General features: G+C 29.2%; 1 protein-coding gene across 2 annotated transcripts in view; it reads left to right on the forward strand.

Annotated features, from left to right (window-relative positions):
* The window catches only part of LOC130443739 (sodium- and chloride-dependent GABA transporter ine), a 61,327-nt gene that overhangs the window by 11,280 nt on the left and 22,488 nt on the right, over positions 1-27,559 (forward strand). Inside the window, exon 1 of one of the 2 annotated variants that reach the window (XM_056778516.1) lies at positions 22,508-22,627. The exons of the other annotated variant lie outside the window; for it this stretch is intronic. Coding sequence (XP_056634494.1) covers positions 22,530-22,627 — 98 coding nt within the window. The 5' untranslated portion in view covers positions 22,508-22,529. Of the gene's footprint in view, positions 1-22,507; positions 22,628-27,559 lie in introns of those variants that run through there. 2 annotated transcript variants of the gene reach the window in all.

A 27,559-nucleotide genomic window follows, 5' to 3' on the forward strand; every position in this document is an offset into this window, starting at 1 on the left:
TTAATGTACTATGGATGGAAGCACCGTCTTGTTGAAACCAAACTGTCATACTTTCTTAACGGAAGGTCGTGCAAAAAAACACTTACTTGTTTTTCTAATAATTGTCATATTTTGCGACATTTAAGGAATGTCGAAAAAAAAAACAATTAACACAAGTTCTATTTTTTCTTCACGATTTAGTAAATTTGCCATTTTCATTGTAATTTTATAAACAATAATTCACTGGGTCATTCACTGTCACATACTTCATGTCAGGGTATCATAGATTGCATTGAATTTTATCCCGCCAGTATAATTAATACGGAATGATTAGTAAATAATCACAAAACCTGAGTTTTCATAACAAATGGCTGTAATTGCACATTTGAATATAACTTTTAATTAAAAACAACTTTACTTTGTAACACTTTTTGCATTGTAAAAAATAAAGATAATTTACTCTTCCACAAAATTCAAATTTTTTGACAATCCTCGTATACTGCTTTAAAAAAATTAAAATCTGATGATTGCATTTAAATTTTTGGACCATGCAGTATTTTTTATCAAGAATAACTTTTTTTCATAAAACCACTAATAAAAAAGTTTTCCATATGGTTCCAACTTAAGTAGACACACTGTGTGTTTTTTAAATAGGAAGTTTTTTTTTAATTTTTATGATATAGCTTGTTGAACTTTATATTGGCGAAATTTTTCTTTCATGAAAAACGACTGAGTAACATTTTAGATTATGAAACATCCATCACGTTTTCCGATCCATTGAATTTTGCAAAAATTCGTTTTACTCTGCTTCTAGCAATTGGAGGTCTTTCAAAATATGTTTCGTTAAATAAAGCAAATACTTTTTCATGACTTCGAAGGTGAACCTGCACAAGTATGCAGGTATACCGAAAATTTGAAAAGTGCACTTGCATTTGCTAATCCTAAAGCCAACCATTAATTTGTATTTGATTATTATTGAATACCTAGGTGTATTAAAAAATGTGTGTTCTTGTATCCGTGCACTCTTTGGCGGTAGATGAATTCAGGTTTTGTTATTCACAATTTATTTTTTTTCCACATATTCCATTCATCTTCATATAGAATCCTGCTATTCTAATGCAGTTGACGTATATTTTACATCTCAAATATCGTGATAAAAATTAATTTAAGTGGGTGTATTCGGATATCAGAGAAGACATTCAAGAAATCTCGGTCTAACCCGATCTCAAAGAACTCTTTCATTTATGAACTGGTTAACCGCAAAATGAGTGGATTTTTTCAATATTAGTTGTTCCTCGAGTCTGCAAGGTATAAGTTAATATTTAATATTATGTCTGTTAACATTTGATAAAAATTTTCATCTGGTAATTCCGAATACATAACTCGATCAAAAATGGACCTTCAATGCTATAGTCATTTATTTTAACCCAAATATTCAACTTTTCTGGATACTGAGTATGTACTTACTTGTAGCTAAAAGCTTGGAATGGAATATAATCAGTACCGACAGTTATGTTGATTGATAATTCCGTTGAGATAGAAACTGTTTATAAAAAAAAAATTGAATAGGAAAAGTGGATTTTGTAGTCTAAGTATAAGCTGTATTACCAATCGTCTTCATTAAGTTCTATATTCTAATTTATAGATATTGCACATAACTAGTTTTTACTGATGTAGATTATTAAACGTTCTCCAAGAAACAATCAATTTCAGTTTAGCTCCATAATGAACAAGCATTCAATGGAAAAAGAAGGCAAATTGTCCTGAAAATGCTTCTAATTGTATGCCTATGCAGATAATCCTATGTCCTACATTTCTCAACATAAGGAATTACTGGACATCTCATTAGGTGGAGAAGCTCGGAATATTTTTTTGTCAATTCGAGGGCTAAAATATTCTTTAATCATAATTTAATTAAAACTTATCTTTAAAATGTAGGTTTGAATCACTAGTCTACTATTATTAGTTTCTAATGCTGTTGAATGCAGAGAAAAGAATAAGAAAATTTATATTTCATAAAAGTTAATTTTAGAAGTTTGTAGCGTTATATGAGCTAGGCAACATTGGACCTTTTTTCTATAAAACGAACGTTCAATCAGCATAAATACCTACAATTTATGAAATTTTGAATTTTCTAGAAATATTTGACAGAATATTGCAAGATCAACATGACAACAGCCCTGGTCTTTCTACACAAATGGTTACTGATTTTTTTTGTATAGAGTAAGGTCAAGCAAAAACTAAACTAAATAATATCAAATTGTTGAACTTTGAGCACATTAAACAGGATGTTGACTATCTGTTGACATAAGACAAATTCTTAATGCAGTAGCAACAAAAACAATTTCTTTGTAAGATTTCATATCTGAATTGTTTCAACATTATTATAATCTGCTGGTCTTCTGTCTCAAATTTGCATTGTATAAAAGACGGGGCGAAATTGATTTCAACTAAATTTTAACTGAGATCCTAAGTCCAATAGATCATTTCTCAGGTGATTGCAGATATCAACTCAGAACGAATTTTTATTACAGTTTCCGAAGGCCGCGTTCGTTTTTCGATTAAAATTTCAGTTATAAAACTCAACCCTCCTAAACTATTATTTTTTATTACTTTAGATTCGGCGTCTATTTTACCATAATATTTCTATAGCTTTTCTGTGTTCATGTATCTCTATAATATAAAGTATAATAATAAATTATAGGTGTTTAATGATTAATATTGAGCAGTTATTGGCATTTTGCCCACTCACATGGATAAAGTTTAATACCAGTAAGCTACTCTTTGGTTTAAACTCAAAAAAGAATAACAGCCGCATGTATCAGTTGCCAATATTTATCAGAATTAATCCCAATAACTGTATAAGGGGAATCAGTAGTTTTCAAATTCAAAAAAACACATAAATAAACAAAAAACTTATCAGTTGATTGATTTCACTTATATACAATGTTCAAAAGGGTTCTATGATATAACTTTATTCCCGGGTAACAGTGAACGTGATTTGGATTAGTTTCCTATCACATAGGTCATAGATCATGATCAAGATAATCGTATCATAGTTTCCGAAAAGCCGAATTTAATTCCTTCTTCTATTTTCTGTTGTTTGAACGCTTTGTTCATATTTTAAATTCAATGTATTAGCTAAGACATTATGCAGTACTCACATAATAGAAAAAGAATGAAATATGCCCGAATAGCACAATCGTCAATTTGATATACGTTGGAGTGTGTGTTAGCTTTGCATCTTCAAAGTTCTTCTTGAGGCGTTTGTATGCACTTGATTTTGTCTCATTCGTCATTCAAAAAATATTGAAAAAACATATATAATTATGTTTTAATAACTACTCATAGAAGCATGTAGTTTAAGTAGTAATGTGCCAGTTTCCTAGATATGTCATCGAACGAAGAAAGAAAAATGGTTTCCGTAAAATCGAGCTATTAACTAAGCAATTCCGTTTAGATTTTATTTACTATCTTCACCTAACATTCTAATTTAAATTTAAACTAGTATGCAATACTATTATAGTCATAGCTGGATTCTATTCAAAACTGAAAAGATATATTTGTCGTCCATTTATTAATAACGTGCTTTGAAATTACAAACTAATGACCGGCTGTTAATACGAGTGTAGTTCGCTGTTGGCAAAAGTAATGTAAAAAATTTGTAACTTGTACGAATTGATGTACATACAAATTAATTATTCATATTAAAATGCGTTTTTGATCAATCAACTTAATATAATCCACTTCAATCAGAGTGTTTCTACTATAAATTAATAATGTATAAGAAAAAATCAAAACTATTCCCAATTAATCTTATGAAGTTGGCTCATGTAAAAAAGGCGTTTGGCCGAGTGACGAGGAATAGGCCTTTTCACAACAGTTTATCGCGCAATAGTCAGCTCAAAAACTTTAATAATTTTCTCATTAACAAGCATATAACCAGTATAACAAGCTAAATAATTTACGGTGTAAATATGAAAAAAATGGACTGAACTTAATATACATTGTACTTAAAGCCAAATAGAATAAATTCATCATTTTGGTTACTGTATATATTTATGATAAATCCTGGAACAGACGGAATTTGATTTATAAATTATCATTCATAGATGTGAAAATGCGATCTTTACCTTCAAACCCATTCCAATGATAGGTACGACTTCATATTTTTCAAATGGGGTGTACCGGCTTATGACATATTTTATTCGTTTCTGAGAAATGTTTAGATTAATGAAAACTGTTTTATAAATTACTGGTCAAGGAGTTAAAATCCGAACACAAAAGGAAGTAACTCCCTAATTTCATGAGAAATATATTTGATGTAAACATAAGGTAAATTATCCTGAAATTCTATGGTTCTAATTTTTTACCTTTTCTGTTAACCCTTTCCCAAAACACTAAAATTTACTTTGTAACTATATTTACTATTCTTCTTGAAGTGACGGAAAAAAATTCTGATCATAATCACTACTCTACCATTAATTGTTGGTTTCTAATGAAATATGTTCTTTCTTAATACGGGGAAAAATGTGAAGATTATAGCATATCTTTCTATAAATCTGTTTCCCCACCCAACTAAAAAACATCAAATTATTGGTCTCCGAGTACTTTAAATGAGATATTGACTACCTGTTACCACAACCCACATTCTTTTAAAATTGGTGACCAAAGAATGTTTTTGTATATTAATAGTTTCTACATTTTTTTATTATAATGATTTGCCAATCTCCGTTTTTTTAATTTCTATTCTGAACAAACATTTCAACAAAATTTTAGTCATGTACAAATCTTGATAAAAATCAGAAAAATAGATCAATAACAAAAATAAGCCACAATCTTCAATTCTATAAATACTCTTATCATTCTGACCTTTTCAGTCAAAACCAGTGGCAGTTTATTAACAGTGTACATAAAGGTTGCACAACACTGTTTATAAAACAGTTGATTTGATTTGAAGGTCAGTAGGAATAAATTCAATTGTGTGATAATTTAAACTCATTATGTATTGTAGATTTTAACTCTCTGTGTGATACAACTGTAGCATCAGGATTGTTTCAGTATCACTATAAAAAGCATATAAAACTAATGCGTACTAGCATTTTCCACATTTTTTTTGTATAATTTAATCATTTGTTCCTTTAAATCATTGGTCCTCAAACTTTTTTTATTAATAGACCAATTTCAAAATTTGGCTGATCTAAGCTATATTACTACCAATTTCAAAATTTCCCAAAAGAGTGGAGATTAGATCTATGGAAACTTGCGTTGTGGCCCAGTTTCAATGACGAATTTACAGTTTTCGAAAAAACTATAGGTTAGAATTGATTCCTTGATAGAGTTTTGTTTGATGATAAAGTCAAGTAAACAAATTTTCAAATAAATTTTGATTGATTGCATAGAATCAAACATGTTCATGCAAGATGGCAAACACATATACCATAAGTCATATTAATTTGCATGTCTGAACAAGTGGTCTGAACAAGCGTTGCGGGCGGGACGGGAATATGAAATATGCAAGTTATTACAAGTATATTTGTAACGATTTATCCTATTTTCTAGATATTGTAGAGTCAGAAATGATTATATATAATATATAATAATTTTTGGTACAATTTACACAGAGTATAGAGTGAATAAATTATCGGTTAATTATTAACAAGATATCAAAAACTTGAGTAAAATGCATTATAATTTAATCAATTGAAGTTTCAAGCTTATTTATATAGTTAAGTATCTAAGATATGTAGAATGATATTTAATGTTACTCTTGTCTTTCACATTGTGACATTACTTTTTGACATTTTTAAAAAATAATTACAAAAATAATCTTATTTTATATATTATATTTATTATTCTTATATTATATTTATTATTATTATATTATATTTATTATTATTATATTATATTTATTATTATATATTTATTTTATATGTATAAAACTATTAGTTAAGAATTTCAGCGTTTTAATTTTCGTTGTTTCTTCTAAAAAATTTCATTCAATTTTATTCATAGATTTAAAAAATCAATATTCAAATTGACGCTTGATAGAAATATTAAGGTTATAGATTGTGGTTATTATAAAAATCGCTGTTAATTTTTATTAGTTAGAGTATCAATGCCATCAGTTTTTAGTCGAATTTTTCAAGGAAAAATTAGACTATTACGGTAGGCATGACTAGAAGAAAAATAAGGGGGCACATCATTTTTCCCATGTTTTGAGACCTACTGAATACGATTATGATTAAACAGATATATATCTATATATCTGTTTAAGCTACAATTCTTATTTTTGTCTCTCGAGTAATTGCTATGGGTCCGATTTGGTTCAAAATTAGCATACATGGCTTTTTTGGCGGCGGATTGATGTTATTAGAGTTTGGTTGAAAACAAATGAATATTTCGAGGGGTCGCATTACAAAAAAAGTGGTTTTTGACCTTTGCTCACCTCTGCAGGTCAAACGAAAAGCGACTGTAAAATGAAATTTCACATTTAGGTTCAATTAGTTGCGAGATGATTTTCTGTCTAAGGTCGAAACTTTCTATCTCCACCCCTCTCCATTTTATAGTCATTTTTGTTACATTTTCTTATTTTTTGGCCAGAAAAAGTTTAACTAGAGTGTTCGAACTTCGCATGCAAGTAGGGGTGATATTGAAGAATTGTCTTTCTCAAGTTCAAAGTTTTCTTCTTCAGTTTTTCTAGCACAAAGCGCCTGAAATGATTTTGATCGTTGTAATTGTTGAACTGGACCGCCTCCTATTTAATGAATAATACGAGTATGATCGTTACTAGGGTGATTTTTTTTACTTCCCATTTTTGAAATTTCTTGTCATAATGACAATTTTTTCTTTGTTGTCAATTGGAATTGAACAAGAGGGTTCTATTGAAATTATGAATTTTCATTCGAGAGAGAGAGAGAGTTATTTTCCATATAAAGAAATAACATTGGGAATTGATATCATTTCCAAGAAATTCATTTTATGGAAAGATTTGTTTGTGTATTAGTTAAATTCTTCATTCGACGAAAAATTCGACTTTCGTGATGGAGCTCAGCTGCTCACGGCTTTTTAAAACTTTGGCTAATGAACACCTGTCAGGATATAATCTGCTATCGATTGTGTGAGAGGTATCCGATTGGTGAGTGACCCTTTCGACTGACTAATGTTCTACTTGTCATAATTTAAACAAGTAATTTCATATCCTATGTTAGACAATTTATTGGATGGTTTATACATAATTCGTTTCAAAAGATATGAAGGCTATGAGTTTTCGTAAAAACGTTTGTTTTTACGAAAATTATTTGCTTGATTAAATTAATCTTAGTATCACGTAGATTATATGAATAATAATTTATATGTCTTCCAGAACTTACTATTTTCTATATCAGTCATTTGAAATTTTCTCTTAACTTCTAATAAAGTTAGTGGCAAGAAAAGGCAGCGATTTTTAAGTATTGTCCTTTCCTATATGAATTGTACATAAGGATCGAAACTATTGAGGGAAAATAGTAAATTATCAATTTCATTATATAGAAGGGATAAAATTATATCATCCACATACTTTTCAATGAAGAATAATTTGAAGGGTGAAACAGATATTACAAAATTCAATATATAATCCACGGCATAATCTGATGATATAGGGGATATTTAAGATCCTATTGGTGTTCCAAAGATTAGATCCTGATAGGTATTCATAGCGTCATATCTATTGTGAAAGACATAATATGAATTAGAAATTTGTCAAAGTTTTGACAACTGAGAAAAACTACAAAAATGTCTATTCTTAGAAACGACATAGTTTCCTAAAATGATCAATGCATTAATAAGATTTAAATAACCTTAATGTAATCTATGCCTATCTTTTAGATTTTGGAAAAACAAATAAATTTAAAAAAAATGAATGTCATCAATCACCAACTAACTTAAAGAGAAAGAGAGGGAGCAAGTATTTTAATATTTAGAAAATATAAAAACAGATAAAAATGAAATAAAAAATTATTATATCACGTCTCTTATTTCTTGGTATTATAGATTTCAATTAAGTAATATATTTTTATAACTTAATCTAATATCTTACTTATTAAAATAATTTGATAGGAGTTGAGATAGTTCTTGTTCATATGGTGAGGGTGTTTGATGTTTAGGATTTGTTCTGTTTCTCAATTGATTAGAGGATTCATTCATCTCTTGAATATTTTATTATTTATTATTTTATTATTTTTTCGGGATAATAATTTTCCCTGAATACAGTTTTAGCTTTTCCAATAGAATCTAAATTCGAAATATTATAGTTGAAGTTGAATCAGATAAACTGGTAATTGGTTAGTTAAGTTTGCTCAAGAAAGTTTCCTCAAATCTTCTCTTACTGAATGTGCTATAACACTTGACATGGATAAATTAAACACAACAGCAACTATATCTTATGAAATAAATACATATTTCGAATTTTTTAAATTTTTTCTTTGGAAACAACAGAAAATAACTACAAAAATCTTTATTTTAGAAACAACAATAACCAAAGTTTAATATAGGCATATCTCTTAGATTTTGAAATAACAAATTTAATAAAGATTCAACGTAATTCGTAACGATTTTTAATTGTACAGATTTCAATTTTAAAAAACAAACTAACAAAATATAACAAACTAAATATGAATGAATATTATATTTTATAACAAAATTGAAGTACAATTTTCTGTTGATTAATGTAAATAATTTTTAATTTTTTAAAACTTTTCACTAATATAATCTAATTATTATGGTTGACATATTATATATTGGTGATTGATCTTTTACGTTTAAAATGTTTTTATTCTTGAATTCAATTCGGAGGTGTATTTTCATACTGTCATTTGATATTCTTTTGTCTTTTCAAATAAAATGATATGTATTCAATATTAATTTTGACATTATAATTTTACCTCCAAGAAAATATATATTGTCTCGATTCTATCAATAATATTTATTGAATTTATCTTTCGTTCTCAAGGTTGTCTCATATTATTTTTATATTGAAAGTGAAATGTTTTATCTTATCTTTATTTCTTCTAAATATTGATTGATTAACTGGTAACACCCACAAATAGTTATAAAAAAATTCAAAATGTTCTGTATGTTATTGTGCAAAAGGAATCATTTGTATCTATCCAACACCAGCCATTGATTTTAGGAGATTTTACTGTTCATTACTCATTGAAGGTATCGGTTGCCAATAGCTACAATTATTGTAAGATACTACTGAATTTGTTGTGAACGTGGCTTCGTTGGTGAACAACACATTGGTTACAAATATTTTATCTGATATAGTGAAAAATATCCACATTCGAACTCGTCACCTTGCAATGGGTGTACAAATTCTCGTTTGTTTTGAGACATCGGCTGATGCTTTCTTGATGAATATCCAATTTATAATGGTATCGGTGTAACACACTCGAAAAATTTTGTGCGTGAAATGAAGTTTCCTTGCGACTTAGAATTTGAATTTTGTCGTTGAAAAGATCTCCAAGGAAAACATTGCGTGATCCAATAAGAATAAGAATAGACGAATTGGTTCGAAGGATAGGTTCGAATGATTGGTTCGAATGATTGGTTCGAATGATTGGTTCGAATGATTGGTTCGAATGATTGGTTCGAATGATTGGTTCGAATGATTGGTTCGAATGATTGGTTTGAATGATTGGTTGGAATGACTCTACGAGTTGCCAGCAAAAAAATAATATATGATAAGACACGCGAGCCGCGGAGATGATTATAGAGTTTATCATATGAGAAAAAAGGCGTTTGTGCAAAATTCCAGAAATCTAAAGAAAATCAATTCCAAAAAAATCCGGAAGTAATCAATAAATAGTGAAAATCAGAAAATAACTTGAATTTAAGAATTTATGGAACAAAACAAACATATGAAATTTTTGAAGCAGACAGATAAGTCAATTTGAGATATGTGAATGTGATAAAATCATAGAATGATGAGAAAACTCTATAAATTTGTATCAGAAACATGACAAAATTTCCTCAGGCCACTCCTTTCCGAGGTATCACCCTCCAAATGTGGTGACTGAAACTTTTTTCTAAAATTTCAGTAACGCTAGAAACTTGAAATTCTGTAACTCTCGTGTACTCGCAAAGGAATAATTACAGGTATTTTTTTTATGTTGCAGCTATTAGTTTTGGGAACAAAATTTAGAAATAAAAAATATTTTGGAATAAAACAAGGATTTTGAGTTATAATTGTATTTCGCATTTTGAAAAAAAGTTTTGATATGAAATTAAGAGTAGCTTATTTCACCCCCTTATAATGTAACAGGAATATTAAAATATTACCCGTGGTTACTCCTTTGCGAGTGCACGGAAATTTCAGAATTTCAAGTTCCTAGCTTCACTGAAATTTTAGATAAAAAATAAAAACTCAATTTTAGTTACTACCTTTTGAGGTTGATATCTCGAAAGAGGTGCGCATCTCTTCAATTACTAATTTCACTATTACGAACGGAAATAAATTATATATCCGGGAAAATATGAAGTCCCTATTTTATTTTGAATTGTATTCAATTTTCTCCTTCCCGAGCTTTATCAATTCTGTCCTTATAATGCTGTCGACGAACGTGAAATATTAAAAATGAACTCACGATATTGCTTGTCTAAAAATAAATATAATGAAGGCGGATGTAGGTATCTGATACATATGATCATTACTGGAACTCAACAAAACAAAAAATTTAACACGTTTTGTCATTAACTAATGTTGAACTTTTCAATTAATTAGGATTTATCTATTTATAGAAAGCGAGAATCATGAATCATACTTCGATGTCACCACTGTAGGGGTATATTATATACTTTTCGTTTCATTCGGTAATGAAACATGTACTATAAATTTGCTATCTTCGGTTTCAATAACTAACCAAAGAACAATGAGATTGTAGATCATTTGTGTGAATGGACAATGAATTAATTCAATGACCCTTGCTAGCGCTCACGACGCATGGAGTATTGAATAATGTTGGAACGTTTCCTTCCTAAATTGTGTCCTAAATAATAATTTTCCATAATCCGTATCAAAAATGTTATCTTTATATATACATAACATAAAGTTTATTTCTTTTCATAATTGATGCATAATCCAAAAGGTAGAATAACTATTGTTGAAATAAAAAGATCAATATACCAATAATCTAACAAAATCGTAAACAAAGGTATATATTATTTGGTTTCCTTAGACTTCTCTGCACAAAAAGGTTATTTTTGGATTCGATTTTCCAATGCATTTGATTTCCAAGTTATACAATAATTTTACTGAGTAAAATCTTTACAGTGAAACTTTAAATAGATGTTGCAATTAATGGAAGATTGTATAATATGAACTTCGGAGATATTTGGAAAAAAAAAGATCTCAATTAACTCTATGGAATGGAGGAATGGTATAGGATCTCAATTACTTAAGTTTGAAAACAGTATATATTGAGAAGTAATCAGATCTAGCAATTATGGTAAATTATAAATCACTGTTGACCAGCCTGTTTCATGATTTAATAAAAAATAATTGTATAATATCCAGGAACTTGAATTTAGTAACGGACTAGCATAATTCCGAATAAGCTGTTTGTTTATATGTATATTTATCTCTGGGATTACCATTCCACCTTTTGTTCCTCCATCAAACTTTACTAAACTCACGTGGATTAACCGTTAAGTTATATTATTCAATATCATAGTGAACCGTATAGTGAACTGATAATGTGAGTTCACAATCAATTTAAGTAAATTTGGTAAGGCTGATGTGTCCTCATATACTTAGTTTTTTTCTTATTTTCTCCATTTTTTGCCTCACCTTGTATTAGTATTTCAATATATTAATATATACTTTCATTTTTATATATTTATTTTTATGAATCAACTGAAATTGATGCTGTAATAGTTGGTATAAAAATGAATTATGTACCCCTCAAATTAAACAGGCTCAAGGAATATTCAGTAAAAGAGTTCCGGTTGAGAACTAATTATTTCATGCTTCTTAAGCTTCTAAAAACATAATATTGATAACTAGAGAGAACCATATCAAAGTAGCTAGAAAATTATCGAAAACTCACATTATCATATCATATAAGGCTCATTTAAAGAGAAAATGTTGAACATTGATGCATTGAATGTGTAAAATTCCACATTGTAGATATATGGAATGAGTTGGCAACAGTCAGCGCTCAATTAAAGTTGACATCGATAAAATTAGTGAAAATGCTGAGTCCCTGCTTAAATTCCTACATTTCTGGAAATGATTAATACAATAGTTGTTTATATATCACACCCAAATTATCTTATCGAACAACTAACATATTAACATGAGATATTTATGAACGAATTTTATTACAACGTGCGGTTTCCGGTATTAGTAAATTTAATTAATGTCGGGATGTCTTTTCATGTCAAATGCTACATGATATTTTAAAATTGTATAATGACTCCAATTGCAAAAAAGAGAGGTATTTCAAATCTTTTCGCTGTCATATATTCTAAGATATAATTTATTATTTGCACAACAATAATTTACAAACTGTGTTTGGAACCACATCGATATATTCACATCAAATATTTTTTTGGTTGTAATTTTTTTATTTCTATAAACCTGAACCACTATAAGTTCATTTAATTTCGATGGAGCCTATATCGAGTATATGAAAAATAATGTGTATTTTGTATGTGTAATAAAATATATAATTCTTACTTCAATAATGGTTCCAAATCACTTAAAAAAAGAAGAATTGTAATGTTTTTAGCGAATTCTATTCTATCTATTCTATCCAAAGTACTTTTAAAATTCATCTTTCGTTGATTTGAGATGAATATATTTACGAATTTGTTTGTGATTTTCTAGAAACTTAGAATAAAGATTTTGAAGTTAAATAATGCTATTAATTAGGAAGAGAATAATTACATCATAATGTCATTACAAATAAATGTTTTTTCACGTTTATAATGTAATTTATCCTGTGTTAGTTTTCACGAGAACATTCTTGATCAAAGCCAAATCATTATTCTCAGAACACGATTAGGAGTTTGCTCCGAGACAAATACTTTTTTTATAATCATGACACACTTATCGGACGTAAGCTGAAGGTGTAACTGAGTTCAGCGTCGTAGTTGAAAATTTTAAATCATATAGGTAAAAATTCTAGGACCAAATGAATAACCCAAGGACATTAAAACTATCCAAAGTTAAGGACTCTTCAGTTATCAATTTCTTATTTGTTTCACAATAATACATTATATTATTAGTTAAAGGTTACGTGGACATACATTATGAAAGCTGAAGATTTCCTGCCCTTCTAGCTTAGGATATCAGCAATGAAATAAACAAATTGAATACAAACGAACAAGTGGAATAAAACGATTATTTCCTGTTGAGGATACAACAAAATGTTTGACCTTGTGCGATAATACGACCTCCCATTTACTCATATAATTTAGGTGAAAGATTAAATACTTGGTTCAATTGCATGATTACCTAAGCAAAAAAAGGAGATCTTATACAAGGGCAAATATGATGATGATTCAATGTTCCTGTCAATGTCAAATGAACATTGAATCATTTTTAAACGTCATTTCTAACATTTCTACTCCATCTATTTTTACACCTTCACCATATATAAAATCAGTTACTCATAAACTTTCTGGAATCTTTAAACAACAAAATATTAAAATAGCATACAGTCGAACACTTAATATTCAATCCATTTTTACTAAAGTGAAAGATAAAATACCAATCAATAAATTGCCTAACATAGTATATGAAATACATTGTTTAAATTGTGACAAAAAGTACATTGGTCAGTCGAAAAGGTCGCTGATCAGTCGGCTACAAGAGTGACAGCAGATTATATCCCGATAGATGTTCTTTAGCGACTCATGTCTATCACGAAGGACACAATATGAATTATGAATCTGCCAAAGTTTTGACAACTAAAAAAAACTACAAGAAACGTTTGTTTTTATAAACAACATGTATTGCCCAAAGTGATCAATACATCAATGAGAAGACTGATTTGAATAACCTCAGTGTATTTAATGCATATCTTCTAGATTTTCATTAAACAAATTCTATAAAAATTCAACACCATAAACTAACAACCGACCTCTTATAACCTATAAATTTCAACTTCACTTATAACGACCTAACCTATAAAATTTATTGTCATTTATATTCTAGCCAATGAATATTCAACTACATTCATAACGACCTAACCTATTGAAATTTAATGTTATCCATAAATTTACCAATCAATATTAAACATCATTCACTAAAACTTATCCTTATCTAACCTATATAAATTCAACGTCATTCAACATCAAACTAATCAAGAATTAATAAAATTTCCTATAGTAACCAGAATAAATATTTCAATTAATCAATATTTCTATCAAAGTCAATTTGAATATTGAATTTTGAATTTCATGAGATTAAAAAATTTTACAAGCTCTAATAATATCAAAATCTTTCTTAATTTTAGATCTCTGTTGTGAGATATAATACGGGAATTGTCAGTGTCAATAACATATTTTGATAAAGACTTAAAGAAAAGTCGAAGTCAATTTTATATACCGGTGTATTAAATTTTCTTCTGGCTGCTTTATTGAAAGTTAGTGAGTACTATACTCCGTTAGTAAAGTCTTAGATAAGAAAGATAAAAAAGAAAATATATTTTGATTGTAAAGACACATCATGAAATTGCCGGATATCAACTACCATCTAATTTTTAAGTACTGAAATTATTATCAAAGTACAAGGCAAAGATATTATGTATGTAACAGGCGTTTTTGTAGTTGTTTTCTGTTGTCATAACTGAAAAAAGTGTGTAAAGTATTTTTAGGTTATTCTAATAAAATATTGGAGTATAAATTTCGAGGAATATGTTTTTCACCTGTTTGATTAAATTCATGTTACGTGGGTGATATAAATGATTGATATATCTTTCAGCACTTTCGTTTCCTATACGAGTCAATTAAAATTAAAACTTTTCCTATTAATTCATTAATTAATTAATTACGATGATTGCCACTTAAGTTTTGAGATATGGCAACACTGATGTGAATAAATAAAATCAGATATTTTCATCATAAAATTTGATATTTTTAATGGTGAACGTACACAGCACGTGTTGTCATACGAGTGTTATTTGAGATACTTGAAACATTCATCTTTGTCAAAAAATGGAATTAAATCGCGAAAATTTTCCTTGGATGAGTTTCTATGACTTTCGACGTGGAATGAACCAACAGCCGATTAAATTGCTTCGAATTTGGTGATAAAGCACTATATTAAACACCGTGTTTCGCTGGTTTTTCTATTTCAATCGTAGTCGCACTTCGCTATAGAATTAATTTCGTCCAAAATCCGTGGTTGTGCCAGAAAACATACATCCATATTGCATGATCGACATGTGACATATGTGAGGTTAAGGCACACTTGGGCATTGGTTTCACTTGCATACATTCAATATTGCATGAATGATTGGTTGTTTTGAAAAAATGTGTTTGTGTTGGATACCGCATAATTTGACAATCGCATAAAAAATATCGTATCGAGTGGTGCAAAGAAATGCTTGAAAAATTCACTGGCGCTGCTTCAAAAGACGTCTATAATATTATGAAAGGTGAAGAATCATGGATTTATGCATATGAACACCTGAAGAAGAGGTTGATGCATGCAAATCATATGTTTTGAAGATCCTCAACCTGAATGAGAAAAATAATTTGCAAAAGTATATTGATTTTAATGGAGAATATTTTGAAAAAACATGAAGCCATATACAATTATAAATATTTGATTTTATTTGTCATCATTAATATCACTTTTTACTAATGTTCCCTTAAATATATGTTTAATGGATGTTTACAACACAAATGGAGTGATGTAAGTGAAAATTACAAACTTAAAAAAGCAAATTAATTAGAACTAATACCATTCATTCTTAATAATACATATTTTTCTTATTAAAGTATTACCCCCTATATAGCAGATTATTAAATGGATGAAATTTTGGACATTGTTATATTTGATTTACCTTTCAAATTATTCTTTATTAAAAATATGTAATTATGATATAATTTTATTTGCTATTTTACTTCAATAATTTCGATTTTTATTTACAATACACTATAGAAAAAATGAATACTGAACGATCTTTTTCTTCCTTGATACCAAATTCATAAGGAATGGTGACAATAAAATTTCAATTGACTAGCATAGAAAACCTATAGTATATGGATTATCATTCATATTGCCCTAATAAAGAATAGAGCTCTTAAAATTTCAAATCCAATCTTTCATGCAAAGAGCCTAAAAATACTATACAAACTGTTAATGCAAACTAATATCTTTCATATCCTTTAAAATGATTTCTATATAATATACTCGTATATGACAGTCCCTTTGACATCATACCAGTCTTACTGTCTGACACTTATTCTGACAGTTTTATCTTACCTACACACCTCTACCCCTATATATAAAATCAGTGACTCCTAAACTTTGCGGAATCGTTAAACAACATAAGATAAATATTAAGATATTGTACAAGTCTAAATCATTAATATCCAGTTTTAGTAAAATAAAAGATAAAACACCAACTAATAAATAAAATAGAATAGAATAGAATAAATGAAACTATAATAGTCAATTTGACTAACATAGTTCATGAAATTCCTTGTTCAGATAATGATAAAAAATACGTTGGTCAGTCTAAGAGGTCACTTACCAGTTGGATACCCTCTTACAAAAATGATAGCAAATTATTTCCCTGCCAAAGTTTTAACAACATCTATAATAAAAAAAAAGATACAAATAATCTTAATAAATATTTATAAAAACCGCAACGCCATAACCAACTAACCTTACCTAATTAATAAAAATTAACTTTACTTACGACCTAAACTAATCAAGCCTATAAGAATTTAACCAATGAATATTCAACTTCATTTATAATGACTTAACCTAATTTTGAATAGCAACCAGAATCAATCTTTATTTATGACATGTGTTAATATGAATATTGATTTTTGAAATATTTGAATTTGATAGTATTGTTAAAAGATGTCAAAATCCTCTTCCAATTATTGTAAGTAATTTTTAATATTGTTATAAAAATTACATATATTAAAATGAAATGACGTTCCCCAGCAATGTTTGTTCAGTGCCTTGTTTTGTGATGTGATTTAGTACTCGTAGTATGAGTCGACATGTATCTTGCTAATGTAAGTTTAGGTGAGAAACATTCTAATCTTAGGGGTTATCATCCTTCGTCCTGTGAATGAGACTTTTTATTCGAAGGAATTTCTTACACCTTTATACTAACTATGTACATTCTCCTGTTCGCTACAATCTGATCTGATCTTATCTAATATGTTTTCTTCTTGTATTGTCCTGTCTCCTATATGAACCAAAGTTTCATACGCTCCATATCTACACAGTAGTCAATATATCAACCAATCTTTTCGTATGAGCATCGTCATCATGCAGTGGTAACGTAGGTCAATAAAGGACGAGATTTGCTCTCTGGTGTTGATAGATTAACGAATCTAACTTACATTCCCTTCATACTTAAATACTTCGTCACCTTTTACATTAAGTTCTTTAGGTGTGATTGCTTCAAGTGTTTTCGATGTTCTTGGCCACATCGAGTGTCTTATTAATTTTTCTACATCACCAAGTGACAAAAATTATTAAGTACATATTTATTTATGCAGCTCCATACATACATGTAAACTTTATATACTTACTAACTTATATAGTATAGGAATGATTTATTTTGGTTTACATTTATATAACTTATTCATTTATACTCTTCATTCAACTTACATAATTACCGACTTACTTACGTACAATTCCCAATTTATAGTCACCGTCGTTTATTTCTACGATTGTTATTCTCACTGTGCAACTGATGAATTCACATATGCTTAAGTCCTAAAGAAAATTTTTTATTTCCGAGAAACATTTCCGCATGCACTTAGATTTGATTATTGAAAATATTTTATTGAGGAGAGAAGGTTCAAAGTCTACAAAAGTATGTGATTCAGTAACAATGTTCTATAGAATTTATATATTTCCCAACCCATGTGTACTATTTTGAAAATTATTGTGTGGATCACGATTATTCAAACTTTATTAATAATTTATATCAAGTGAACATTATCACTGGCGAATAGCGTATCAGGACTATGTTAGTATGTTTGTATTTTATATATTATAGAATCAATCATTAGAATAGTCGTTAATGAATCACTATTTTTTACAATGAGCGGAAATGTGAGCTTTATGCTAACAACAATTTCCTCTATTAATAACAATTTCTCACAAATAATTACAAATATAATTTACACCAGTCATAATAAATTGGTTTACTCATGACAATTATTTATCATGCTCATGAGTTCGTTCAATATTTATCATCATGGTTAAAAACAGATAACTTTACATACTTATCGTGATTTTTTGTGTAAATATGAAAGGAGATGTTACAGTATGAAATTATTTTTCGAATAATTATGCTAACAAACGTGATGTTGACGTAAATTTGTCAAAATCTGAATTGTGCAAATAAGTAGATTTATTTGTAAATTTTAGTGTGGGTTCAATCTACACGAAATATGTATGAGAGCGAAATCATTTTCTTCTTTTCCAAAGATACAATCCACATTATTTCTTAAGGTAGGAAAAAACAACGAAACTTGATAAATATATTAAACAATTTCATTCCAAATTTTGATAAATAGTTGTCGAGAAAAAATTACATTACATATGGTCAAATGTTGCAAATTGAGAGAACATTTATATTTAAGTTTGTAATGCAATTACGTTTATAATTAAGATTTACCTCAGTCTATTATTAAAAGGTATTTAGTTGAAAAATACTCCTCCCGTATCTTACAAAAATAATTTTCAGTATTTATCTATGATTGAACATTACCATGAAGCATATCCTCAAAGATCAGAATCTCTGCGAGAATATTAATCTTACACATATTGAAGAAGAAATCCTTGCAATTGAACTGTTACACACATAAGCAAACCTTGTTACATAAAATGAAATCAATATAAAAAAATTTATTTAATATCGCACCTATATTCTTTCCAAGTATTCTTTTCATATTTTTAGTTAGTTTAACTATTTATTTAATTGCTTCTTCCATTTTGTTTACTTCATTACTTGTTAAGATGATACGTTTTGCCTTCATCGTGTTCTATCAATCTACATCTCTTGCCTAGACTCACTACTATGATATAAAACAAAGTTTGGGTGCTGGACTTAGTAAGTATACGGCGACAATTCATCATTTTTTTCTTCATGTCTGTTCCGAATTCACTGACCAAATCGCCCAAATAAATTGTTTTATTATATTTTATCTTTTATTTATTTATTTTTATAATATTTAGTACACAGGGGGGCACTGGTTCTAGATCGTCTATAATTAAAATATGATTTCCACGCCTAATAAGACTTGATATTTAAGAGCAGTTTGTTTTGCTCTTCCTGTTCCATAATCAAGTAATTTGTTTTGAAAAACATTGTTAAAGTGGATGTAATTCCGAAATAACTACCGCTATTATAAAACGACCTTCAGAAAATATAAATTATATTTCTTCTCTTCACTTTCAAACTAAGGTAGTTGTGATAGCGTGCTCAAATATAAAAATATATCTGGAATCTGGATAAATAAATGTAGAGAAAATAGAACAGAACTGAAACAATCAATATAAAGTACTAAAAATGGAAAGGCGTAAAAAGGCGATAAAAAAATAACCAAGACGTTGAAAAAATTGAGAGAAGTGAAGAATTAATGTAGGATTCATATGAAAAAATAGATGATAATGCTATAATTATAGACAAATATAAGTTCATGCTACCACAATAAAAAATGATTGTTGTGGGGTAGTGGCAATCAAATAATACCAGAGTGTATTTTCTTTCTATTGACAATAGAACTTTACAACTTCACTATGACTAATTTTTTCAAAGATGTTTGCTGTGGCAATAAAATATCAAAGTACTCCCTTTAATATTTATTTCGACTTCTTTAAGGTATTAATTTATTAAGAATTGTTATTGAAAGTTGTTTTTTGAACCATATTTTTTTTATAAAATTGAATAACACAATTTACGGTCGAGTAATTCTCCAATATTTTCTATATAAATATTCGAAAAGTACACTCTGATATTTTATTGCCACAAACCCTACAACTATCATCTTTATTACCAATTTCGTTATACAAAACATAAATCGAAAGAAATTATATTCTGGAAATTTTAAGTGAATAATGTCACATAAAATTTCAGTGAAAAACAAATGAATAAATTAAATTATAATAACTTTAACTCAAGTTTTCTATATCTTTTATTGGATAAAATTTATTTCGTTTTATATAAATCATTTCCTTGATAGCTAATTTTTGGTAATTGTCATCTTGTCCCAAATTTATGTGTTTTCACTCTCATAGGAATCATTGACGATGTAGCTCAATGGCCACAACATTGTCATAACATAAGATATGCTGATATACGTACTATACATAGAACTGCTATAGTCTCAAGAGCAAACTATCAAGGCTGCAGAACTCTTTTACATAACTCGGGGTTCTGAATAGAGACGTCTTTTCAGACGCATATTTCGAAGGACATAGAGAAAGTTGAAAAAACGAGTAAAGTCTTCTTAAATCTAATGCCCAGAGCAGGAGGCCTCTAAATAGCAAAAAGAAAGAATTCTAGGGAGCGTCGTTCATTCTTCATTCTGTACGGGTTTCCATCTTGGCATACAGCATCAATGAGCAAAACTCTTCTGACCAAACTAAAACGAGTACAGCGAGTTGTTGCGCATTGGAGTATGTAATACTTGACACAAGGATGGGAGTTAATTCTGAAGTCCCCTCTATAAAACTTCAGATACTTTGACGCAAAAAATACTTTTGGGGGCCTAAACATACTGCCAAATTGAATTTAATTATCAAATTAGAAGAATAATGTGATACTGTAAGGCGCTGGACTTATTCTAAATATAGAAATATGGCAAAAGAGACCACACGGAGAGCCAAATTATTTTGATCCTAAGCGCTTTCAGGCCATAGTTGTTTTAATAAATACCTACATGATGAAGGCAGATCGAGGATAAGTGAACGAGTTTCCTGTAAACTTGTGGACTAAACACAACATACTCCTTTCGAGTAGTTCCACTGGAACCAAATTAGAGAAGCCTATGCCCAAGAGAGGCGTAGATTTTTCACTGCGGAGGATATTATAAGTTCAACGACGTCTGAGGAAACATAAAACTATGCATAAGAATTATACTTACCCGAAATGGAAACTCGAACTTCATTTAATAAAATTCGTTAATCGAAGAGTCCGGTACACAGTGGTGAATAATACGAGAGCGATTTTCTTGTGCTTTTTGAGCTATCGATCGACTACGCAAAACTAAATGGCAACGACAATATCTGAGCTAAATTTTTTCTCTTTTTAATTATTACTGCTTTTTTCATAGATAATATTTCTGACGTTTAGACCTTATTTTGGTCTTTATTAAAATTAATTCGTATAATTATCTAAATCAAGGACCACGAAATTTTATGACGCCTGAGATTAATGAAAAAATAACCATCCTAACACCCTCTCTCTTAATGTTTTAAAGTGGAATCTGAAACGTGGAAAATTACTAATTTCTAACTAAATCCCTCAAATTTTATCAAAACATTAAACTTATTTGAACAATATCGTGTAACTATAATTTCAATCAAACCTAAATTTTCCTATGAAATAGTCATGAAGGCGAAAAACACTTTCACAAATATTACCAATATTTTTATAGGGTATGGATAATTTTTCACAAGACCTAAAGAAACTTATTTTCTAGAGTAAATATTATGAATACTTTTCAAGATAGTTCATTGCTGAAAAATTGGTAAAAACCACAGAATGAGTTAAATTTAACTTAACTAAGGATATAATGAGAGGCATTATTTCTTTTCCCGCAAACTTTATCGTGATTTAACAATTTATATCATATTGTTGCATTTGATGCTGTTAGCTATCTACATAATTTTCTTGCAATGCATTTTAGAACGGTTTAATACTCGTACATATTTGAGGTTTCACCATTAGAATCACTTCATTATCTATTATATGGTTCTGGCAGAACCTCAAGCTTAGAAATGTGGAAGTCACTGAACTTGGATTAACACTAGGTCAAGTTATTAGTAAATTAATAGATTCCAAAAATTATTTCGACATGAACTTGCTATAGAAAGTGTAAAGAGTTATATTATTGTGTGTGTTCAAATCAGAAATGTGAAAAAAAGAAGAATGGTTGGTGGGATATAATTAATTATCGAGCCTATGGTAATTGATCTCAAAGTAATTAATGAATTTTCTTTTGTGGTACAAAGTCATACCTACGTAATTTATTAGCATACAAATATTGACAAATTCAGCAAGGTTGATTAAATTCACAGGAAATTTTCAATAAAATATCTGAAAATTAATTCAGTACATATCTAGCTCCAAAGAATGTCAGAAGCTTTGAAAAGTAATATTTTTTACATTCTACCTAAAAGTAAATCCATTGGGAAGAAAGACGAAAATATATTTCTATTCCCAACACACACGTAAGTAGTATAGCAATCAATCATACTTTTATACTTAGATTTTTTATAAGAATAACAAAAATTCCTCTTCTTTTATATGATGATTCAATTCAATATGTTTTTTAAGATCAATTTATTAAAAGTTCATATTAATGTGTACTATTTTCTGAACAAAACATTCTAAGCTATAAGAGGAACTTCTCTTATGCACAGTCCTAGAGATTTCACGAAAAAAATTGTTTCGCTCACAAGATTCATTAAAAATGTAAAAAGTGTTCGATAAAATATGAATAAAAGAATAAAGAGCTACGGATTTTCTTTGGGTAAAGACAAACTGTAAAACCATTACACTATGTACTTAAGCACCATGGTCATATTTCTAGAAGTACATCGAACACTTATTTGATCGTTTAGATTTTTCCCATTTCAGCAAAAAAAATTTGAGAGCTGATAATAAAGTTTCTTCAATCCATTATTGAAATATCACCTCTAAAGTATGAATCAAGACAGATTTTAATTTTTTTCTCAAATCCATGTAGATAGATAACGATACCGCAAAGCAGTATCCATAAGAGAATGGTCTGAAATAAATGGATTTAGGAGTTTATATAATATTTTCATTGTATGAGGATAAGTCAACAACCAAATGAGACAAATAAAACAGTACAGAAATCTGGAACACTTTTAAAAATCACATTTCCAAAATAATCGAAAAATACATTAAAACGACTCCAAGATACAAAAAACAACAATTGATGACGACGAAATCCTAGAGTTGATAGAGCAAAGAAGATGACAGAAAAATCTTAGGGAAACATATAAACAGATACAGAAAATAATTAAACAAAAAATAAGAGTGGCCCAAGAAAATTGGATGAAAGATAAATGCAAGTGGAAGAGTTACAAGACAAACATGGCACGTTTAATATGTTTAAAAAAGTCAGAGAAGTAGCTGGCCTATACAACAAAAAGACTCCTCATACTTTAAGGGATTCAAAACGAAAGTTAATCATAGATGAAGAAGAAATTCTAATAACATGGTATGTGTATATCAAAGAATTGTATAATGACTCTAGATCAGAAGAGCAAATGGCATTTGATGAAGACGAAGGACCAGAAATACTAAAATCAGAAGTGATACATGCTACAAAGTTGGCAAAAAACAAGAAAGCTGTTGGACCCGACAACATTCCAGCAGAGATGCTAAAGCTTATAAATGAAAAAAACATAGGAATATCAAACTCTTCAATCATGTTTATTCAGCCGCTGAAATTCCAGAACACTGGTTAAAATCCGAATTCATAACTTTGCCAAAATAAAAAAAAATCTTAAGAATCATCCACGCTAGAATCAGAAAAAAGTGCGAAGATCATGACAAAACTAAATTCGGCTTCAAAAATGGGTTGAGAACACGAGAAGCACTTTTTGCACTGAATATATTACTACAATGCCGAAACTAACTGAAAGATGTATTTGCAGTCTTTATCGATTACAAAAAGACATTCGATCGAGAACAACACGACAAGTTAATAAATATATTAAGGGAAAAAGGAGTTGATAGTTCCGACGAAAGAATAATCGAAAAATTATATTGGTGCAAAAGAGCGGGCGTTCGAATAAACGGAAAATCGACAGAAGAATGCAAAATCTTAAGAGGAGTCACACAAGGTTGCATACTTGCATACTCTCACCTCTTCTGTTTAATTTGATAAGATCTTTAAGCAAGCTAGCTAAAACTTATCATATGGGGTAATGATTAACAGTAAACTTATAAATACAATTAGATACGTAGACGATACAGTTGTACTGTTCTGAAAACAAAATATATGGTATTTAATCGCTTGCCGTACCATGACACACAACAACAGGTAAACGGACAAAAGATTCAAAGAGTGTCCAGTTTCAAATATCTTGGTTGGTACATTACTGAACAACTGGATCTCGATAAGGAAATAAAATGTAGAATTGAGGTAGCTGGTACAACATTTAAAATTTCAACTCCGAAAACGGATGATCAAATGTTACATATGATCAGTTCTCTTATATGGTGTCGAAGCATGGACTTTAAAAATATCTATCATTAATCGCTTAGAGGCTATTGAAATGTGGTTATATAGACGTGGACAGCTATGCAAATAACAGTAACAGAGCAAATGCGGTTCGTCAGATGGTGGATAACATCAAATATAGGAAAATAGCTTATTCGGGACACAAAATATATGGTAACCGGTTTAGTATCCTCCAACAAGCCTCTTGGTTTAAGAATATTAGAGGATGGACTGAGATAAGAGAAGCAGGACAATTATTTAGACTAGCTCAAGATAGAGTTTTGCCATTTACATTCATTGCAACCACTTTTTTCTTCAAATTAACATTTATATTATTATTAATTACTTACAGTCATCTTTTTTTTCAATCCAATTGCAAATTTTATATCTATTGTTGACGAAAAACACGATGGTGTTTTTTGAAAGAAATATCGTTGTTGCTGACGTGGCAAAACTTGATTACCGACGTTGGCTTAGCGAATAGGTGGGTGTTCTGTTTATGGAAAAAGATGCTGTTTGTACTTGTTCGACATTCCAATTGTATTATTAATAATAATAAGGGTTACCTCGGCTTATTGAGTTCCTCCACACTTGCCTCAGGTTTAGCACAATTGCCCGTACTTATTTTTTATATTATTTTTTTAAATAGAATACTTCTATCACTGATCGTTTTTGCAGATTTCTACTGATTGATAAGCGTTTTCTGATATCCGGACAATACGGGTTTATTGTGCGGAATTCAAACTGACAATAATTACGTGAATATATACAATTTAAATCAAACGTAAAAACGCCCTTCTCTAATAATACAAAAAAATATATGCCTCTACACCACGTCTATAAAACTCACAAAAATTATCTGATACATGGCGTTGTTAGCAATAACGTATCTTAAATTTGCGACTTAATTGATCTCATCTATTATCTACTGCTGGAGAAAGATATGAACTACAATCATGGCAGTACCTGCAAGTTGAATCATAGGTACCGGCAATGTTTCATGTTGCATCGAATCCGTTTAGAAGAAATTTAAACAGTACAAAAATCAAACAAACAAATTAACGAAAACTTGTTCGGGAAGTGAGTAATAAACAAGTAAATCAGTTATTATATAAACCTAGCGATTGTTTAATTTTTTATGAAATTACTTAAACGTCTTTGGGGACTAATTGAAAGAAAAAGGATTTGTTTAAATTTGTGAAAGATTAAAAAAAATTTGTTAGAACCTTCTTAATTTTTTAGTGTGTTTTTCTCTCAACGAGTCCCATCCTCTTAATTTGTAGACTCGTATATTCTCATAATCATGTAAACATCGCATTTTGAGTGAAATGTCATAATTGATTAATATATAAATATTCTATTTGTAAAATAGATCCTCATTTTATTGTTTTGATTGTATTTCAAAAGATCATTTAGTGTGTCATGTCACAAATCGTCTTTAATTTGGTTTTGTGTTTATTCTCATAAATGACGGCCACCTTGGATCTACATCGTTATGAAAAGTGATTTGGAGAGTTTCCTCTAGAGTAAGACCTCTTCTTAAAATAGAAGTTACTTTGCGTTGTAGCGTTGTATTTAATTAACCCAAATAAAACGAGAAAAGAGATAGAGATTTCATTTTGATAAAAATTGAATATAATAAGATAATTAAAACAACGAAAGCAGTATTTCGAAAGCTAATTTCGAATTTCGGACCAATATATAAATTTTACAAGAAGGAATCACTATAAAACAAATGGATTTATCTCTCAACGCAACCAAAATCTCCAAGACGTGCTTCGTACTTTCCATGAAACGAACAAATATGTGAAGATATGTAAAGATACAAAATTATTTTTTGGCGTATAAATTATCCGAAGGTTTCAAAAAGATGGGAGAAAAATACTTTAAACTCAATGGCTTTCGTCGTTAAGAAGATCGAATATTATCAGGTGAATATGGATGCAAAACATAATACTGCGTGCATCATTTTTATCGATATCCATTGTAGTTCAACACAATAGAACTTTTATAGCCTTGAATTAAGAAAAAAGTGGTAAGGACCAATGTTAATTTTCAATTAAATGACGTCAAAAATCTGCTTACTGTTGACGTCAAAAAATGTGAATACGTACCTTCCCTCAGAATGTCTATGGTGAAAGTATGCATCAATTTTCATAGTATTTACTAGTTATGGGATATATTATTCCACTATAGATAAAAAACTACGGAAAATTACATAAGTGAAGTGTGTATTCCATATCCAAAATCTATTAACACAAAAAGTGACTCAAAAAAACCTTTCGAATTATAACGATTTCCAAACCAATGCTGTTAACAGTAAGAAACATACTTCCTACGTCACCTATATTACAGTAGCTAACGTTCCATGCTAGTAAAAATAAAGTTCCTGGCACACATACGCAAAACAGGGCTTTTTATGGATTAAGGTGTGATTATTTGCATATAGATTACCACAACTAACAACATCTTTTTGAGAATAAATACGTTCAAAAATATACTATTGTTATCATAACTCTCGAAACAAATGTTAAACTTTAAAATCCATATATATTTTCCAATTTAATGTTCTTTGATCCTCATGTGTTACGATAATATAATAAATATTCCAACAAAGCACCTTTGTGTTCACATAATACGTTCTATAAAAATCTGAAAGAAAAAGCATAGTGTTAGGACCATATTGGAAAAATCGGAAATTATAAGTTTATTACCAATTTTGAGTTTATATGAGAATCGTTATTAGGGGCTGATACAAAAGTAATTTGATATATGAGAGAATGTAAACGTTAAAACTGTTAAAAGCTTTGTACATCCAGAGAAGCTCGAATATATAATATCCGCATTGTAATATATTGAACTTTTGAATTTGGAAAATCTTTTTGTTTTTCACGTTTTTCAAGTT

This window comes from Diorhabda sublineata, chromosome 5, assembly GCF_026230105.1.
Source record: "Diorhabda sublineata isolate icDioSubl1.1 chromosome 5, icDioSubl1.1, whole genome shotgun sequence".
Taxonomy (NCBI): domain Eukaryota; kingdom Metazoa; phylum Arthropoda; class Insecta; order Coleoptera; family Chrysomelidae; genus Diorhabda; species Diorhabda sublineata.